At 58.3% G+C, this 19823-nt stretch overlaps 4 protein-coding genes across 4 annotated transcripts; 1 reads left to right on the plus strand and 3 right to left on the minus strand.

Annotated features, from left to right (window-relative positions):
- Positions 1-1487: 1487 nt before the first annotated feature.
- Positions 1488-3599, minus strand: THITE_2119799 (uncharacterized protein). The gene is made up of 5 exons (XM_003655706.1): positions 3385-3599; positions 2909-3242; positions 2388-2789; positions 2014-2313; positions 1488-1948 (listed from the first exon to the last, which is right to left on the minus strand). Exons 2-5 carry the CDS (start codon positions 3086-3088, stop codon positions 1856-1858), a joined length of 975 nt encoding a protein of 324 aa, XP_003655754.1. The 5' UTR covers positions 3089-3242; positions 3385-3599; the 3' UTR covers positions 1488-1855.
- Positions 3600-7100: 3501 nt separating this feature from the next.
- Positions 7101-9216, minus strand: THITE_2119804 (uncharacterized protein). The gene is made up of 2 exons (XM_003655707.1): positions 8510-9216; positions 7101-8452 (listed from the first exon to the last, which is right to left on the minus strand). Exons 1-2 carry the CDS (start codon positions 9081-9083, stop codon positions 7266-7268), a joined length of 1761 nt encoding a protein of 586 aa, XP_003655755.1. The 5' UTR covers positions 9084-9216; the 3' UTR covers positions 7101-7265.
- Positions 9217-13021: 3805 nt separating this feature from the next.
- On the minus strand, positions 13022-17368 carry THITE_163407 (uncharacterized protein; the record flags this gene model as incomplete). The annotated part of the gene is made up of 3 exons (XM_003655708.1): positions 13022-16363; positions 16431-16694; positions 17330-17368. The coding sequence occupies 3 exons, from the start codon at positions 17366-17368 to the stop codon at positions 13415-13417; spliced, it is 3252 nt and encodes a 1083-aa protein (XP_003655756.1). The 3' UTR covers positions 13022-13414.
- An 871-nt stretch (positions 17369-18239) lies between these two features.
- THITE_2171014 (uncharacterized protein) lies at positions 18240-19817 on the plus strand. The gene is made up of 3 exons (XM_003655709.1): positions 18240-18357; positions 18630-19014; positions 19075-19817. The coding sequence occupies exons 2-3, from the start codon at positions 18854-18856 to the stop codon at positions 19193-19195; spliced, it is 282 nt and encodes a 93-aa protein (XP_003655757.1). The 5' UTR covers positions 18240-18357; positions 18630-18853; the 3' UTR covers positions 19196-19817.
- The last annotated feature ends 6 nt before the right edge of the window (positions 19818-19823 follow it).

The raw sequence follows: 19823 nt of genomic DNA on the forward strand, positions 1-19823 counted from the left end.
GAGTTGACGGCGCGGGGCGGCTTTCGTGGCGTGAGGTGCCGTCAGAGCACTGCGGTACATTCCCCCTATCTACCTGCTTTTTGCCTTTTACCTTCTCCTAGCCCTGACTTTCTGCCTTCTGGCGCTCTAGCTGACCTGCCGAGAGGGTCCTTTCCGTACAAGGAGAGGGAACTTGCTGCTGGGCGCGTTGGGGTTTCAGTGGCAGATGGATGACGGACGGGCACACGGGCTCGGACGCGGGCTTTGAGAGCGCGAGTGTGGTGAGGACTGTGGGACATAGATAAGATACCTTACCTCTTGTTAGGGTCGGTCGTAAGATATTGTATCTGTGCCAACGCTGTCCGGTCCTGGTGTTGGCTCTTCGTGACACATGTTATGCTTAAGCACGGCGAGTGGTTGTTGTAGACGTCCTTGCTTTTGATCTCATCTCAACAACAACAACGCGCCAGAAGCTAGCTCCGTGAAGGACCTATAAAAATTCGCAATTCCCGGTCTAAGCGCTCACACCCCGCACCCATCCTCTCCCCCGGGGTCTGCCTCAGCCGAGTCTGTCGACGTCGGATTGACTCCCCAAAGCGCGAGCAGTTGATAATCATCCATGGAACCCTGGAAACAACCACACCCGAGGCCCTAAGTAAGTAGGTCTAACTCGCCCAGACCAGTCAGTCAGCAGCCGGCATAAGGAGTGGGTGGTGGGAAGAAATATAAGCCATCAAGCATCGCTTAGAGGCGCTGCCAAGACGAAACAGATGGCAGATACAGGCAGGGAAAAAAAGAAAAAAGAAAAAAAGAAAAGAAAAAGAAAAAAAAAATCAATGCCTAGGTGCTCCCGGCACGAACATCATCAGATTCACCGGGGAGGGCGGGGATTAGGTGAACGGCGCAAGGCTCCATCCAGGCACGGAGGGAGAACTAGTTGAAGAACAAGAGAAGAGATGGGAGACGGAGTCTGAAGAGCAAAAGAAGACACAAACACGGCTGACGAGGCAGAGCTCTCATGATAGAAAGCGAGAGAGCAAGCAGGGCATCGCGATGTAACTGAACTACATGAGCTTCGGGTCCGTCGGCAAGTCCAGGTATGTTAAGCAGCATCATGTCAACGGGCACCGAACCGAACATAAAATGCGACAGACACGCCCAGGCAACGCAAGTTAAGTTGGCAGGCAGGCAGACAAAATTGATTGATGGGTGGTACAGGCCGCTCCTCCACCGTCCCCTGAGCAGCGCCCTCAAGTCATCGCGTCACCGAGCAGCCGGGACAAGCTGAGCAGGACAGGTTCCGAGGGAAGCGAACAACGACCGAGTATAGAAATTAAGATAGATTCGCAGAAAAGCAGCAGCGCCGTCAGAGGAAGCGCGTCGTCAACTCCCTCCTCCTAGCTGGGGCCCCGCCTCCCTCCAAAACCCAAGCAACACCAGAGCAACACCAGGCTAAGGCCCTGATCAGATGGCGCAACCGCCCGACCGCATACCTATACATCCCAGCTTGCGGCCTCCGCGGCGAGTCACAAACGTGGAAAGTCGTTATTCGTTCCCTTCCAGTAAGAAATCTCCTTTGCCCCACAGCTTTTCCGTTCGCGACATTACTGGACAAATATGGCTTCGCTCGGGTGGCGACGACGGAGAGGCTGACGCCGGGCAATGGCGGCCAAGGCTCGGCGTGAGGCGGTGGAGGTTGAAAAAAACAGGATGACGAGGCTGCGACCCCTTGGCGATCAAAAAACGTGGACGCAGTGGATGGACTGACGAGATTGAGGCGGATCCGATTGGCTATTGAGTTGACGTTGACGGGAGCGAGTTTATCGACCGCGGCCGAACCTAAACAGAAGAGGGAAGAGTTCGCATAAACCCATATTTAGGACTTGGACGACTTCCTGGGAGTGGTGGGTCGGCTACCGCCCCCGAGGCCGTGGACATACTTTTGTTTCTTCTCCGCCGGCTTGAGGATCTGGAGCGACACTGTTAGCTGGGCTTGAGGGGTTAGTGATGACGACGAGAACAAGCATCGCGAACCTGGAAGGAGCAGAGCAAGCTTTCATCCACGCTCATCATGGCACCGGCGTTGTCGAACTCGCCGCAATAGTTGGGCGCGCTGAACAGGGTGACGAGCTGACGCTTCGAGAAGAACTCGTAGCCGTCCTCCACGACCTGGTGGGCTCGGCAGATCAGGTCCATGTCGTGTTTTTGCAGGAACCGGGAGACGACATCTGGACCGAAGGTGAACGAAACACCGCGGTCGTTCTCGGACCAGCCGGTAATGTCCTTGTCTGGATCCGACCAGAGGAGGTCGCACAGGAGGCCGCAGTCCGGAATCTGCGAGTGCCACAAGGTCAGCGTCATGTTCGTGAGAGGACGGAGAAGAAAACACCAGTATTGATTACACGTACATCTGTCGGCCGCATGACACGGCGGATCTGCTCCATCGAGTTCAAGTCGGGGCTGAGACCGCCGTGCATGGTGAAGATCTTCTCGTCAATGATGGCGGCAATGGGCAAGCAGTTGAAGCAGTCGGTGAACGTCTTCCACAGCTTGATGTTGTAGCGACGCTTGCACTCGTCGTAGAAGCCGTAGATGCGGTTGATGGACGCACACTCGTGGTTGCCGCGCAGGATGAAGAAGTTCTCCGGGTACTTGATCTTGTACGCGAGGAGCAGACAGATGGTCTCGAGCGACTGCTTGCCGCGGTCTACGTAGTCGCCGAGGAAGAGATAGTTGGCCTCAGGCGGGAAGCCGCCGTATTCGAAGAGGCGGAGCAAGTCGTAATATTGCCCATGGATGTCACCGCAAATCTGGTAGCGGAGACGGGCCGATGTTAGCCAAAGCAACATGGAGGGGAAGAGGGCGCGCGAGAAGGAAGGAAAGGGAAAGGGAGCGCCGGAAAGGGCGGAACGATGACGAGTGTCTTTACCTTAATAGGAGCTTCGAGCTCGAGCAAAATGGGCTGGGAGATGAAAATCTCGCGGGCCTTGGTGCAGAGATAGCGAATCTCAGCCTCGAGTAGCTGGACTTGCTTGCCCGGGCGGCTGCCCCGCACCTCCAAGAGGCGATCGATTATGGAGTCGAGATCGACTTCGTGTTGGTCTGCCATGGCAGCAGAATGTCGTTAATCCTCCTGGCCGGGACGATGACACACGCACAGGCAACGGGGCGTTGCGGTAGCGACCGACAGTCCCGCGCAGCTGACCGAAAGAAAACTCGACAAAAGGCTGGCGCAAGGAACGAATTCCGGATACGATACACTCCTAGCGCTCACTGCGTGGCGACGAAGCAGGGGCAAATGTCAGCATGCTGGAGACGAAAGCAGCCAGCGATTCCGGGCACGCCAGCCTGGGGCCGGGACGACGCGGCACGGAGCGCGAAAACGTCGCAGAAGAGTTAGCTCACCTAGGTGCGCTCGCACGAGTGATCGCAGTAACGAGTGGGCTGAGTCGGGGAGCAGGCGGACGGGGAGAAGGCCCCGTCGTCTTCGTCAGGGATTTGCAGAAATGAGAACACTCGTCTGTCTCCAGTAAAAAAAGACGTTTTTCAAAGTTGTTTGTTGGAATGGCCGATTTTGTTGTTTCCCTTTGAAACCGTCGCCAAAAGGGCAAATTGCTGGGGGCAACCTGCGGCGACGGGCGGCGGGGGGATGGGCAAGAGTGCGTCGTCGGGAAACCGCAAAAGTATCTGTTGGCACCGCGCGGCGATTAATGTATGCCTGCAATGACAATAGTGCCTTGAGATCGTGCTTAGCACGTGTGTCGCCGGGATGGCAGCAAGGCCGGTCGTCTGTCGATGAGAGAAGGTGTTGTAATCGGAGTTTTGTGTTTGTTGGGGCAGTCAGCCACGGTTGGGTGCAAATCGTGCAGCACCGTCAGCAGGAATTCGCGACTGTTGTCGTTCGGAATCTGAGGGGCCGGTTGGCTCGTTCAAATGTCGCGGTGCCTAATGCTAGGACTTTGGTCGCCGTTTGAGAAAATCGCCTCTCGATGGAGCGGATCGCGTGGGTGCTGCAGATGGAGCGCCTGGAAAACCGGGAAGTTTTGCGTCGTCTGGGAGAAGGCCAGGTTTGGAGTTTGGAGGAGTCCACGGCACGAGCGGGCAGCAGAGGAAATGGGCAGGGGCGCTGCGCAGGGCTAGCACCAAACCTATGGGACGGCGTGTCGGAAGGCACCACTCACAACTCGCACAAGGTGACGGCCAGCAGCCCTCCTTCCGGCTGCGAAAAATTGCACGGCCAGCCCACGAGGGGCCTGCCGGCAAACTGACTCTCGCCTGGAGCGTGTAGCTGCTATCTAGCCCACTCAGCAGCCTACGCGTCAGCTGTTAATTTAGACCTTCCCATCCAAATGCCCCACGGCAGGGATTGGCCGCTCAGAAACACTGCCAAGTGGGGCCTCGGCCCCTCGTCGTCCCTCCCTGACCTTGGCATTCAAATGCGATCCTTCCCTCGAGCATCTGCAACCTCCTCGAGGACGTCCTTTATACGTCCTTCAAACGCACGAGTCGGTGCAAGTCGTGACGACGCTGTGTCGCTGCTCTAAGGCATGCCATACCTGCACAATGACCCAGAGCTGCACTGCACATACCCAGAGCTGCACTGCACATACCCAGAGCTGCACTGCACATGCGACTTACGATCGCTGTGTGTCCGTGGCCCATTCCGTTTGTTAGCGCTCCGGCCTTGCCCAGGTACTGATTCAGCATCGGTCGGCTGTGGCCGGGTCTGCGTGGGACGCTCTCCCTTGGCAAGCTCTCCCTTGGCAAGCACCGCCCCAGCAACTGTTAATGGAGCTCTCGAGCAGCCTTTCGACCCACCCTCACCTCGCCGCTGGGGCTAGGTAAGGTACCAGGTAGTAATTGGTGGCAGAAAGCAATCGAGCAATCGAGGTCATCTCTCGTCGCCTGCTGCTGCACGTTCCGTCGCGGTCACCACATTACCGTGTACACACACAGTATTCCATGCCAACGTTGTCGCTATGTTATCGCGCCAGAACACGGCCGATTGGGTCACGGGTCGAGGTCCCGGTTGGCGGTTCCTGTCTGGCGGGGCGCTTTGGAGGACTATCACACACACACACACACATAACCCAGTCCAACCAACGTTCACGAGCTCGGTCGCTTGGCGCCGGATCTGGCTGCGCCCCAGGGGCCAGATCCTGGAGGGTGTGGTCGATATGTCAAACTTGACAGCCCCATCCCCGAGTCGCTTTGCCGCTCACCTTCGTAGCAGGATGGCCTTTGATTCGTCGGAGACGCTGCCCTCTGCTCACCCAATCCCCGCAGACAAGACTCTCCGCCGCAACGGTCCTCACCAAGTCTTCGTGTTGCCCTTGACCGAGGTTCACCCAGCGGAAAGCCAACCGAGTGAAACCGCCCCGGCAGGCCTGCATGCTGTGGCCGCAGACTGCATGGGATTGGACGGTCGACGGGGCGCTGACTCGCATGTTGACTCGCCGCTTTGATCTCCAGCGAAAAGTGCCAGCAAGACGGGAGGTATGAATTGGACCGAAGGGTTCTAAGCAAAGTCGGCCTCGCCACGTTCTACACAGTACGAGCAGGGGGAATAGTTAACGTGAGGTGGGTGAGGGGGGCCGACGACTCTCGACGCAGCTCTCAGCAGTTTTCGGGCGCTTGCCTGAACCATCAGCGAACTGGTTGACGGCGCTGCCTGGCCCGGACAACCAAACCTTACGCACAAGCGGGCAACTCTGCCCCTCCTACACGGATGCTGTCATGATGCAACACCCAACAAGCAGCCGACCGTCGTGAAACAGTCACCAAATGAATGTCACATACATAGGAGCTTGGAAGGTTTCCATCACATCAACACCGCATCCGGATGATGCCCAACAGATCACATGATCGGCCGGCCACCACGCTTTCAGTTCCCGCTGCTGTCCGTCTCCGAGGGAACTGGCCCGGTCGATCAACCGCGGGGATGATCGCTGTCAATCAACCCGAGACGCCCCGATCCATCCTGCTGCCTACTGTGGTACTCCGTCCCATCGCTCCGGAAGATGGATTGCTTACTCCTGGGAACCCCGCTCGCAGGAGAACTAACTAGGTCGGTCCTAACACAGCGAGAGCTCGATGCAGATCAGCCTCGTTCGGCGAATGTTCCGCAGCTTATCCCAGACGACAACCTTACCACAGTCCACTACTATCGAGTCTTCTTGTGTCATCGATAAGCCACGGATGGAGCCTCGCTGCTTATCAAGAGTCAGCGGCTAGTCATGAACGTCGCTCACACACATCATAGAAGTCATAACTGTGGTTGATCAGGAAGCAGAGCAGATTATGTCGGGTCAAGGTCGACAGCGGCTGCGCACTTGTTGCACAAGTCAACCAACTAATGCATGAACTCCGAATCTCATCGGCCTAGAATGTAGTTCGCTGCTGTGTTTGAACAGCGAACAAAGGTCGCGTCCTTCCTAGGTGTGATCAACTTTGCTGATACGATAACGCGATGCCGGTTCCGAGTCAAGTTCTTGCCAATGATGTTGTCGCGGCGAACAACGGGAGTAGGAGTAACTATGGCATGCAAAACAAAGCAAGATATGGTCACTACAACACCATCGCCAGTCTTCCTTGTACATACCCCTGCGATCATCCGGTCAATATGACCGAGCCCGACGGACTGGCCGCTGCAAGACAGACGGTCTCTCGTGGCTTTGCCTGCTTCCCTGTATATGTACACCCTGTCCTATCTCCGTACTCCCGGGCCTAGCCACGCGGCCACGAATCGTGCCCCTTCGCCTCCGCCCCCCGCCCCCTGGCTCCTTCTTTACCTGCGCGCAGTCGCCGCCTGACTCAAACGCGGCCATTGTCAAAGATGCCGCGCGGCGGGCCGTAGTAGGTGGTGGTGGTGGTGGTGGTGGTGGTGGTGGTGGTGGCCACGTCTTTCGACAGCAACCTTTCCTTTCTCCTCAAGAGACCCGAGCCTGTCAAGCTTGAGCGGAGGCTTGATGAGGCGGTTGTTTATAGCAGCTGGATGGCTGTTGATGAAACGTGACGAGACTTAGACTCTTCGGTGACGTGCCCGCAGTAGAACGACCAAAATCAGATCTGATGGAGAGGTAAAGCGGGTATAAACACTAGATATTAATATTTACGGGGTGTACTAAGGAGTGTAAGAAGTTACTTCGTTCGGGTAAGGGTCCTCATCCCCATCCCATCCCATCATCCAAAGACGCCCATATCCAATCCATTTTTTTCCCCACGGGAAAGCCCGCAAACCAACCCGCCACAAGTGGCCTTTACCTGCACGCAGAAAGAAAAAAAGATCACCAGCTGCCAAACCTGGGGCACTTGCCGGCGCCGGTGACGCCCCTGTTGACGGCCAGGCAGTCGCTGTACTGGGCCTTGCACTTTTGCACAGCCGAGTCATACGAGTCGGACCAGGAGGAGAAGAAGGTGCGCTTCTCGGCGGGGCTGCTGCCGGCGTAGGCGCGGCGGTAGCTGCTGCTGGTGTCGCGCGGCCTGCCGGGCCAGGTGGTCCGGGTCTTCTTGGTCTTGGTCTTGCAGCCCTGGGCGTAGACGTCGAGGCAGTCCTCGTACTGCTCCTTGCAGGCGTCGGCGCACGCGTTGCCGCACCGGTTGCGCGGGTACTTGGCGCAGTCGCGGCTGTCCGGGAAGTTGTACTGCTTGAACGGGTAGGCCGGCCAGTCCTCGGCCAGGTCGTTGCATGTCACGACGGGCATGTCGATGCCGCCCACCGGCTTGCCGGGGCCGTAGCCGTACCGAGCGTTCGACGGCTGCGTGCAGATGTTGGTCGGCGTCGGCACGGGGCACTTGGTGGTGGACGAGGTGGTGTGGGTCGGCTTGGCCGTCGTGGTGTGCTTCGTCGTGGTGGTCGGCTTGCACGTGGTGGTGACGGTGACCGTCGTGGGCGGGTTGCCGCCCTTGGGCGGGTTCCTGCCGCAGAAGTCCGTCTTGCGGCAGCCGCCTGACGGCTTGCTGTTGCAGTACTTGGACACGTCGGCACACCAGTCGCCGAACTCGAAGCAGGACAGCGCGTCGGGGAAGCCGGCGTGCTTGAAGCACGAGGCGACCTGCAGGGCGCAGTTGGACCAGGACAGCTTGCAGCCGTCGACATCGTCCCAGTCGGGGAGCGGGTTCGAGCACCACTTGCCGCACTTGTACTCGCAGGTGGGCGGCACGACGGTCGTGCTCACGCAGGCGGAGCTGCTCGTGGTTGTGGTCGACGTCTTGGAGGTGGTGGTGGTCGTCGACGAGGTGGAGCTAGACGTCGACGTGGTGCTCGTCGTCGGCGGGAGCGTGGTGCTGCTGGAGACGGGCGGCGGCTCGTAGCCGCAGGGCTGGAGCGACTGGAGCTCGTGGGCAACGTAGAGGCTCAGGCGAGCACTGCCACCGCACGTTTCGGAGGAGTTGCCGTTGCAAGGCATGTTGCAGTCGCTGGCAGGCGCCGCGTAGGTGTCGTTGCCGATGACAACGCCGCAGTAGCACTCGCCTGTCGACATGTCAGTACTCAACCCAACTATTGCGCTATCACATAGCATAAACATACCGCTGTACTCGGTGCCGGCGAAGGGGAACTCGCCGTCACGGCAAGCCTGGAGGCACTTCTCGGTGGTCAGTGAGGCGCTGTCGAGCTGGTCCTGGCGGTAGACGAGGGCCCGGCCGAGGCTGGAGTCGTCGGTCCAGCAGCCGAGCGAGTGGTAATCGGCAATGGTCACATCATCGGCAGGCGGGAATGTAGGGTCCTGGTAGATGGAGAAGATGTTGTTGCCGCCGCAGATCTCGGACGAGTTGCCGCTGCAGGAGAGGTTGCACTGGTCGTCGGAGACCTGGGGACCGTTGACTGTTTGGCCGCAGTAGCACACGCCGAAGTAGACGAGGCCGGCATAGCGGTAGCCGTTGCCCTTGCACTCGGCCACGCACTCCTCCACCGTCATGTTGTCGCTGGGCGACGAGCTGCGGTAGGGCAGGATCTGCGTGTTGTCGTTCTGCTGGAAGCAGCCCGAGTACACGAACGGTTGGAACGGATCCAGGCAGGGAGGAAGGGGATGCTCGTTGGCCTGGACACGGCCGACCAGAGCCACCGCCGCCATCGCGGCAGCCACGGTCCGGAGAGCGGCCATGGCGGGCGGAGACAGAACGAATGCCTGGGTAAACGAGGCTGCGGAGACGGGAGACGGGGTGTAGCGAGCGAATCGGCGGTGCCAGATCCTCGATCAGATCTTGGCTTGCCGGTGGGAGGAAGTTAAGGTCCCTGGAGAGAAGAAAGGACCGCTTCCCTTGAAACTGGGAAAGCCGGTTCTTTAAGGCGCGCCATCGCCGGTGGGTAGGACAGGAGAACAGCCCGTGGACTATTGGACCAGGGTAGGGTCGGCGAGCAATCAATCAGATGGGCACGGTAGTTCATAGTTTCTGCGTGGCGGCGAGGCTTGATGAGGGGCTGAACGACGCTAACTACAAACAATCTGCGTGCATGCGCATGGCTTTTAAGTCCCGGATCGGCCTGACTTGGATATTGGGATGCCGACAACATGGCGGCTAACGACCACTGTGAGGACTTACTCCATGGAGCCTGTTTTTTTCAGCAATGGCCCGCAGCGGGATGCCAAGGCGCCTGCTTGGGCAAGGTAGCGGCAAGCAATGCAGGCTGCTGGGGCCACAGAGAACAGAAGAACGATGTCGAAGGGTCGAACGAGGGCCGAATGAAGGCTGTGGCATGGCATGGCGTGCGCATCATCGACAACAGCGCAGCAGTCAAGGCGGCACATCGGGCAGTCGGGCACAGCAGGCAAGTCATGCGTCCGGGATGGCCCTGCCCTCTCGACGGCCTCAATCGCAACTCAAGTGAAGTGAACGCATGGCCCCCCTAGCTGCCATTCCGTCCGCGCTAAGGTGGTGAACCGCCCGACGCAGGCGCCTTGATGTTCAGCTGGGGGAGTCCAAGATCAGCCGGACGGAGGGTCGAGATCAAATGAGAAAAAAGTGGAGTGCAGCAAGAACCAAACAGGCAAAGAAAGGGTCCAAGCTGCGCCCTGCCAAAGGGGGAAACGAGCACGACCGTGTCCGCTCTGTCATTGGCCGATCGGGCGGTTCCTGCATTAGTTAGTAAGCGCAGGTCTGGCCAGGCCCAGACTTTTCCAGGGCTGCTGGACCAGCACGGTCCAGCGACCGGGTTCTCCGACTCGACATTTCAGACGTTCTTGTCTCTCACCCACCTCTCCGCTCACTTCGCTTCACCGGCTCAGGATTGGGCATTGAGATACTGTAAATATTTTTATATTGTATTCTATGCGGTCCGGGCTTGCCTCGCTGATTCTCGTCTGGCATCTTTGTTAGAAAGGTTCTCTAGTTCGCTTTGGCGGACCGTTAGGTATACACAGTAAGGAGGACAGGACAACGGTAACAGGACCATTTTACACGATGCACACAGCGGTACTCTATTTTTAGCTACTGACCACGATGACAGCTGTGTTGTCTGTGAAGCGACGCGGACAATATTGAGGCCGCGTGCATATCCGCCGTTTGGTTCATTGCTGCCCTCCCTCACCTGTCAAACTGCTGCGCTGCTGTTGTGGCAGCACCTGCCGTGGAAGGAGGGTTGGACAACAGCATCCCGGAGGCTGGACGCGCGTGCCGGTGCGACGCAGTGATATTGCTCCTGCATCTGTCCTATTTCCTCTTGGCGCAGCAGCGCATAGTACACGAGGAAAAGAGGCCAACTGGTTTATTGGTGTAACCGTGCCATCGGGATGGAGAACCAGCCGCACCGACGAGTCCAGTTCATTCATTACAAGGCAAGTTGCGAGTCTCAAGAGTGATTGCAACATGCGTGCGCCGCCTCTCTCCTCCTCTGGCGGGGTGGTTGACTTGTCACTGGCCAGCTGCTCAACAACGCAGCGAGTTTCAGTCCACAAAGTCAAAGCGGATCGCGACTATTGACGCTTCGCAGTGGGGCTGACTCCAATCAAACCATCCAAAAGGGGGCCGCCAAGCGAGGCTCAGCTGAGCAGGCTCCTTCGCGTTTTCAACCTCACCTCGCCGTCTCCCTCCAGGTTCCATGGAGGCCGACACAAGCCCGCCGCTGCCGCACTGTTGTTGCCCCCTCTGGCAATGCGGTTTTCCCCTTTGCCCTTTGCACCGCTCGCAAGATACAAAATGGGACCCCCGGCAATCCACATGACTCGCCACGTATCATCGCGGAAAGGCCACAGACGCGCCTGCAGTCGCCGACCAAGCGCACCTCAGCCTCAAGGCACATTGTCCGTGCATTGTATACGAGCTATCCCCGCCGCAAACTCTGCAGGCCCTGCAGGCTCAACAGGCGAAGCCGCTCAGCCCGTGGCCCGCTCTCCGAGGAAGCTTTTGCCGCAGCGTGCTTTGAGGCCCAAGGTGCATTAGCTGCGACCAGACTTTTAGAAGTGTGGTAAACACGCTCGCGGCTAAGTCTGAGTCTACACGACACAGTAACGAGGTCAAGCAAAGGACTTCCCTGCACGCTACCTGAGTTTAGCGGTCGAGCTGTTTTCTAGACGCAGCCAAGGCGGTGACGAACCCGACTCGCTCAAGCCTGACCACGGGGAGAACGGTGTAGAACAAAAAGAAAATTAAGAAAAAGAGAAAGGAAAGGACAACAACGCCTAGTGTAATTGCCTCGCCCCCCCCACCCTCTCTCTCAGGCCTCTCGGGCTGTTTCCCATCCTAGACGCCCAATGCAACCCTCACATCGACCCAACCGGTTGAACCCCGTCCAAACCCAACTTGACCCGATTCATCAATACGAAATACAGCTCAGCACCAAGCAAAGCTCCAAAGACAGCCTCTTGCCTACTATACTGTGGCATGTGCTGTTGTATTCCGTATATAACTAGGTAGGTACCTACCTATCTAGGTAGGTAGGTAGGTAGTGAGTTGGGAGTAACCAAAAGCTGGAACCGCCTCAGAGCCAGCCTCAGGCAACTCCTGTCCAATACCAGATCCCATCCCGAACCAGTCAGTGACAACAACGCTGATCCGGGCCCCCAAGTTCAGCACGTTTCCCAGTCTTTGCCCCGGCGTTCTGCGCCGTTCCCGTTCCCGGCTGCCAACATCCAATGCCAGAGCAGTCGGTCGGTTAGTTATGTAGTTGCCAGGAAAATCTCATCAACATCACTAGTGACACAGGATGCCAGCTGTACATACAGCACTGGCCGGGTATGCGTTCGGTTTGTACGTACAACTCCAGTGAGGTAGACGTAGCTGACCCCACAAAAGGCGTCTGGATCGCTGCGCATTGCATTAGGTAGACTACATACACCTCGATAGTCCAGTCTCGTTTTCTTTTTTCCCTTTCTGCCGTAAATGTCGTCCATCTTCCATTCCCTCTTTGCTGTTCCAATCATGTCATGCCATCCATCCATCCTGTCAGTGGCGCAGGCAGTACATACATATCTACATACATACTGCCTGCTGTACATGCATGCGCTCCGTTGCGACGAACGGGAGGAGACACGCACACTCTCTCACCGCTCTTGAAGTCCTCCAACGGGAGTGAGTGAGTGAGTTAGTTAGGTTCCTTTTCTGTTTTTGCCGGAGGAATCTCAGCTCTCCTCTCCGTTCTCAGCTCTCAGCTGTTAACTACTGCGGTTCAGACCACTTACGTACGCCAAAAAGTCCATGCAGTACAGTCAGCTCAGGTAGGCTCAGGTCAGTCAGGTCAGGTCAGTCGGGTCAGGTCAGTCCAAGTGGCATGACAAGGCCTGCCCAACTCTGCCCCCGGGCCCGCCTTCTCCGGCATGGCACACAGCAGGCAGGCAGGCAGGCAGGCAGGCAGGCAGGTAGGTAGAGAGGTAATGAGGCAGAAAGGGAGGATGGCCAGCTGTTTTTCGCTTGCCAGGCTATCCGTCGTCCCGTCCCTCAGCCAGTAAGGTAGTAGTAGTAGGTAACTGCCATGTGACTTGCCTCGTTACTACTACCACGGGTGAGGCGGTAATCCCGACGTGGCCACACCCACATACAGTGGACAGCTTACAGAGGGACGAACGGGCGCAGAAAGCGAGGGAAGCAAACCGGAGACGAGTCAAATGAAAAAAGCAGAATCACTCTTTTTGCCAGTCTCAACTAGGTCGTCGGTCATCCCCATGTCCTATCCCGGCCCCCCCACCGATCCCCATGAACCAAAACATGAGTGACATGCGTGACGAGACGTGACGACCATGATGCTTAGGTGCTCTAGTTACAATATGCTTCGAGACGGCGCGCGCCCGTGACAATGAGGGACTGCACCGTTCAACCGATTTGTAGGGGAGAAACCTCGCCAGCGAGCGGGGTTTCCAGTGACACATCCCCATCAACGAGCGGAAAAGGAAAAGAGAAGGAAGTAAGAGACATCCGCCTCGTCAAACAACCCTCGGTCCCCTCTTCCGACCAAACCCCGGTCTGACCTTTTTTACCTCCCCCATTCATTCCATCCACCCCTCTAATTACCAGCATTCTCCCGGCGGAACTTGGGTACATACTTGCCCGGCGCGCCACTCGCCTTCAGCGGCTCCGGCGTCGGGCCGTTCTCCTTATCTCGCTCACCACCACGACCGGAGCCGGCGCGGTCCATGGGCGTGCCGCGGCTGGCAGGCGCAGATGCACCAGCCAAAGCCTTGGCAGCCTCTCTCTCACGCCAGCCGGGGCCGCTCTTGCCGCCGACAAGGTTGAGACGCGGAGGGCCGGTAGCGGCAGCTCTGTCGCTGGAATCGGTCCGCTCCAGGGCGGGGGGAGCAGCCCTCCCCATGGCCGGAGGAGTGGCCCGCGCCGGCGGCGGGGCAGCTTCTGTTTGGCCCGCAGCGGCGGCGGCGGCGGCAGCAGCCTTGGCCGCTTCGCGCTCTCTCCAGCTGGGCTTGTTACCGGCGAGCTGCAGACGCGGCGGCCCACCAGCAGCGACCGCCGGCGCGGCGACCGGTTCGATACGCTCGCGGATGGGCATTGCTGCTGCGGCAGCCTTCTCGGCCCTGCGACGCGCCATGGCCTCCTCCTCGCGCTGTTGCTGGCGAGCCTGGGCTTCCTTGGCCCTCTCGCGCTCCTTCTCGCGCTCCTCTCTCATCCTGGCGAGTTCCTCCTTGCGGGCCTCCTGCCGCTTCCTCTCCTCCTCCTTCTCCCGGGCGGCGCGCTCCTCGGCTTCCCGCTGCGCACGCTCCCTCTCTTCGCGCTCGCGCTTCTCCCGCAGCTTCCTCTCGCGGTGCTCCTTCCTCCGGATGGCAACCTGCTTCTCCAGCTCGCGCTCCGCATCGCGCCGCCGCTTCTCGAACACGTCGCGACGGCGCTCGTGCAGGTCAGCCCGGAAGGCTTCGTAGAACGGCATGAGACGGCTTAAGCGGTGCTTCAGCTCCAAGTCCTCCTTGTGCTTCCGCTCGGCGTCCTTGAGCGTCTGGGCCTTGATCAGCTCGTAGGCGGCCCGATCACGCTCGCACTGCTTGGCGTAGTCCTCCGGCAGCTTCTTGGCTTCCTCCTTCCTGAACGCACGCTCCAGATGATCGAGGCGCTTTCCGGTGATACGGAGCTTCTCGGCGATGCTGTTCTTCTCCCGCTCGAGCTGCTGAAGCTTGATCATGCGGATCTTGTTGCTGTCGAGGTTCTCAAGATCCTCCAGCTCAATGTCCTCTAGTTTCATGTCCTTAAGCATGTTCTCGACCTCTTTCCTCTTGATCTGCTGGCGTTCGTTGGCCATCCGCTTCTGCTCTCGAATCCTCTGTTCCTCGGCCAGCCGCTGCGCCTCTGCCTGCTGGAGGGCTTGCTCCTGGAGCATCTTCCTCCGAGCATTCTCCTTTTCTCTCTGGGCCTGCGCCTCCGAGGCCTTGTCTTTGCGCCTCTGGATGATCTCCTTCCTGGCGAGGATCTCAAGATGCTCCTTCTCCGCCCCGGCCTTGGCACGAGCAAGGGCAGCGTCGCGAGCCTTGATGCGCGACTCGTTGAAAGATGGGTCGATATAGCGGCATGTTGTGTAGAGCACCTCAGCGAGGCGGGTGAGCTGCGAACGGACGATCTGCGAAGGCGTGCTCTGGAGACGCTGGACGGAACCGGTCTCGCTCTCGGCCGACCCTGCAGCCGAGCCGGCGTGAACGGCCTTGGCCGAGGAAAAGACGTCGACGTCGAAGCTCAGGACGCCGGTAGCATGGTCCATGCGGATGGCGAGATCGCCCTTCTTGTTGCCGTTCATGATGAATTTCTCGATGGTGGCGCGCGTGACCTGGAAAGGCTCGGGGAACTGGGCCAGGCTCTGGACGAACTCGAGATCGACGGTCTCGTAGACCTGGGAGAGCTGCTGGAACAGGCGGGTGAGGATGACCTGCTGCAGCGGGGCGATGTACTTTTGCATCTCCTCGTCGGCGCCAATCTGGGTGAGGATGGGGGAGATCTTCCGGCAAATCGACAGGGGGTGGAAGTCGACCTCGAGGATGTTGTACAACTCTCGGATCTGGGGACGGGCGCGGCGTAGGAGAGCCTTGGACAGCACATCGCGGAAGAGGCCGGCGCGGGTCGGGGCCTGCGCCAGGCCGAGAAGGTGCGTCAGCCGCGAGTTCTTGTTTTTGCGGGCCTCATCGAAGTCGACCATGGCGCCGCGGGATCGAGACGTGCTAATGACCGGGATGGACAATGCCGAGAGGACGACGAAGGTGGCGGCCCGCTGCAGGTCAGCCTCGCTGGCAGGCGGGTTGTCGGCCTTCTTGCCCTGGCCAGTGGCAACCAGGGCGGCGGATTGGCGCAGGAGATTGAAGTAGCGCGACCAAGCGGCGGCGTGGAAGAGGTAATTTTCGCCGACCAAAAAGATACGGGTGAGCTTCTCGTAATAATTGGCCATCATGATGTTCTTGGGCGGGCGCTTGCTGAGGCTCAGCAGCGTGTGGATGTCCTCGACACTCCTGAAAGCCTCCTGCCAGAGCTCCAACTCAACGGCCACGTTAAGCTGCTGAAAACGGGTCTCCAGGTGACGCTGGAGGGTGTCTGGGTCGTTTAGGTTGATGGCGTGCATCTGGGCCGAGTATTTGGCGGCCGTCTGGACATGATTGCGGAGGAGCTCGCAAAGGCGGCGGAATTCGGTCTTGCGGGTGTACTTGAGGCAGAAGTCGAAGGCCTGCATCGCCGTGCTCTGGTAGAGGATCTCCAGCCGGGCATTGTTGCGCAGGATGTCCAGGACGGTGCGATACGCCTCCCACAAGAACTTCAGCCAGGGTGTAACAATGGCACGGTCGGTGCGGTCCTTGGACTGTTCACCGGAGACGGTGGCAAGGAGGATGGATTCCGGGGTCTCGCTGGCCTCGAGGTCCTCAACGTTGGAAGTGGCGGCGCTGGCCTCGATGCTCGACTGTACTTCTTCGGCCTTTTGCTGGGCGGCGGTGACCTTCTCGGAGGCCAACTCGATGAACCTCTTCAGAACGAGCTGTGTCTCCAAGTCAGCACAGGCACAGCCTCTCCCCCACACCCGGAATCGCCGCTCTCCCACGCACCTCTATTGTCCCCACGTTGGTGTTCTGGGCAATGTTCTTGTATTGGTAAAGAGCATCTTTGGCGAGCTTTCCCTTCTTCTGCTCGACGGCCAACTCCACGAGCAGGACCATGACCGGCTCAAGCGACGTGATGGGGACATTGCGGGACCGCTTCGACGTGATGTGCTCGTGCAGCAGGGTCAGAGCCGCCGGGGCCTGGTTGACCCCGATGAGCTCGTGAGCCCGCTTCAGCACATTTTCCGGTTTCTGGTGTGGCGGCGGAGGCTGCGAGACGGTCAGTGAGCGCTCAACGAGGCAGCGAGGGGGAGCCGAGCAGCGCTGCGGATGATGCACACTGCGGAGCGGCGAGTTTGCGGTTATGGCCAACTGCTCGCTGGGTGGGTGGGCTGTCTTTGCCCGGTAAAGCTCTCATAAATCAATCGCGCAACTTACCATAATGGGCAATCTCCTCTGCGCGGCGGCAGGTCTCGAGGAGATGATATTGAAGTTTTGAAGAACAGCGCAAAGGCGGCGTGAGGGGTTGCCTGGCGACTTGGCTGGCGCTGTCCAGAGATTTTTTGCCTCGTGGAGAATGCGTGTGCGAAGCCCTGACCGGATCGGGCCTGTGTTTGGTTGGTTCGATTAGGTTACCAATGTGGGCGCAAACGTAAATCACATGACCGGGAGTAAAGTTAGTTGAGCAGTTGATTGAGAAAAAGGGATTCGGAGCATAACAGAGAGGAGGTAGAACAAATGGGAGTTGGCTTGCAATTTATATGAGTTTCCAACGGTGCAGAATTGGTGCTGCTCTCGCGGTGCTCGAACCTGCATGCCGAGCTACGCAGAAACGGTCATCAACAAGGCGGCGAACAAAATGCAAGGAGCGGCGGAGAGGCGGGGCTGCTCCCACCAATGCATACGGCGGGACGTGCGCCTGCCGAGTCGCCGGCCAGGAGCATGAGAACAAGAGCTGCGCAGATGCGGACTACCAATTGTCATGGAAACCAGATGCGGAATTGCACGCGTACCGACGGCGGCATCATACATTTCTTTCACATGACGTACTTCACTTTTTAGACGAGCATGTGAAGACTCACTGAGGCAACGTTACGGATTACTTGGGAGTCCGCAGCCCGCTCTTGTCCATTAACAGGCATATTATATGGACTGTAGCACAGTAAAATTACTTGAGGAAGATCCTAAGGTATACTACCTTAGTTTCATAGCTATAATGGATCTCGGAGTGACCGAGGGTTTGGAGACCGATGTGCAATGCGGAATATGTAGAAGGAGATCCGTAAAGTTCTAGAAGAAAGTTGGGATCGTACACTACGGGTAAGGTCCGGAGATATAGCGGACGGAGTACGTCCGTACAGAGTGCGGAGGTTTTATTACATAAACGACTGGAACTTCCATACACGGTAAAAACATGCAACCTGGAGGCAAAGGTGAGTATCGAGGAATCGAAGTGCTTCCGTATCTACATAGTAGCTCCCATGCGGATAACATGGCATGGCGTGCGCACGCCACCTTTCCTGGGCGAATTTTCCGCAATCTGCTTGTTCCTCACTGTGAGAATTCGCGTCTGCTTTCTTCCACCTGGCGTGAAGGGGGAGCAGTGCAGGAGTTGAGACCGGACCCAGAGCTGTGTAACCGTGTACACTAACCGATCATACGCTGCTAGCGATCCCAGTCTAACCTGTCTTGGACAGCTCATTTTCCGGCTTGGTGGGCAGCGGTGCACGGGCCAGCAGCGCCCGTTCCTCCTGACCCTGCGTGCCCCCTTCCCTTTCGCTTCCCCGTGCGCCTCTGCCAATCCCGTCCGCCCATTCCCAGATTGTCTGTCGCCTTTGCCATTCAAAACCACAACCGGTGTCAATCACCGAGTCTTCGAAATCTCGTCGCCAGACATCACCCTCGGCCTTTCGCAACGATCTTTGCGATTTTGGTAAGTTAACTCCTTGGGCCTTTTGTCTTTTATTTAGGACACGATGCCGTGCCGGGTCCGCTGGCTGCCTCGCGAGAGAAATCGATGCGACTTGATCTCCAGCGACCGACCGGGAAAGCAGTCGCATCTGGTCAATTGGCCAGCGCCGGGAACGAAGGGAGAGGGGCGGAATTCGCGACGTAGAAGGAAAAAAGCGACCCGAGCACATCGGCATCGTGGAATAAGCGGAGAGGCCTGCGCGGTGGCAATTGACTGACGTTGCTGGCACTCAGATACCTCGCAGGATCGGCCCCTTGGCCGCGATACCGGGCCATCAATCCGCAGACAAGCAAGAGCAGCTGCACCGGCCGATTGCAGCAACAGCGGGCCGGCTTTTTTCTCCGGGCCTCCATAGACGGACCTTCACCGCGCGCGCGAGACTGCCGCAGCCGAGACCTGGGGACGTTCCGAACACCGACCCGGGCCTTTTCCCGCTCTTTTTTTATCTCTATCCAAGATGCCTCAGTACACGTCCCGCGATGTTGGCGACCCGTCGCAGATCAGGAAGAACAAGCAGAGCATGGCCGACTTGAAGCTCCGCCGGTTGACGGAGCTGAACTCGCGGCTACGCGAAGACCTTGAACGGGAGCGCATTCCCGTGAGCCAAGCTGCGAAGAGGTGAGGATAACTGGGCGGCCGGTCGTGTTGTTTTTCGCCCGCTAACGTAACGTGCAACAGCATCATCGCGTACACGAACAGCACGAGAGACTACATGGTGCCCAGCGTGTGGGGTCCGGTGCCCAAAGGAGACGATCCCTACGCACCACAACAGAGCGGCGGGTGCTGTATCGTGATGTAAGACTGCTGCACAGAAACCTGGCTCAGCTTCGCGGAGCCAAGCCCAAGTCTGAATGAGCTACGTCAATACTCGGCCGTGCCGCTTTGGGTGTGTGAACGTCAGGGTCGCGCAGGAGCCTCCCCGTCGCTCACTGGTGACGACGCGTCGGATGGTGATACTGGCATCCGGCCTTGCATAGTTGGAAAGGGTCGGCTTGAGGCGTGGAGACGGGTAATCCAGCATCTCCCGTTGCCGATCCGAAAAGCAGTTTTCCGCAAAAAGTTGAAAATTTTCTTGCCAGGGCAAGGACGGGAGGGTCATGGAAAGGACGGGACGACGGCACGGCCTCCTACGATGACGCTTCTACTCATACCCTCTATATTTCACCGAGCGGATCGCAAGCTGGATGTGCGGCTCTTCAGCATGTAATACCTTGAGTTCCTTCTTTGTGTTTTTTCTCATTTGTCTCGTCTGTCCCCCGTGCTCTACACCGCTTGGCTTTCCTCCTTGCCCTGCGCGCTTCTATTTCTCTGTATATAGGTTTCCGGTCTCCCCACGGCTGCTTCGATGGGTTTACGAAATAAGGAGGTGAATGAGACAGGATTTGAAAACTGATAACTTGGACTTGCGTTGCCAAGTGACCAGTCGC

This window comes from Thermothielavioides terrestris, chromosome 4 (assembly GCF_000226115.1).
Source record: "Thermothielavioides terrestris NRRL 8126 chromosome 4, complete sequence".
NCBI classification, from domain to species: Eukaryota; Fungi; Ascomycota; class Sordariomycetes; order Sordariales; family Chaetomiaceae; genus Thermothielavioides; species Thermothielavioides terrestris.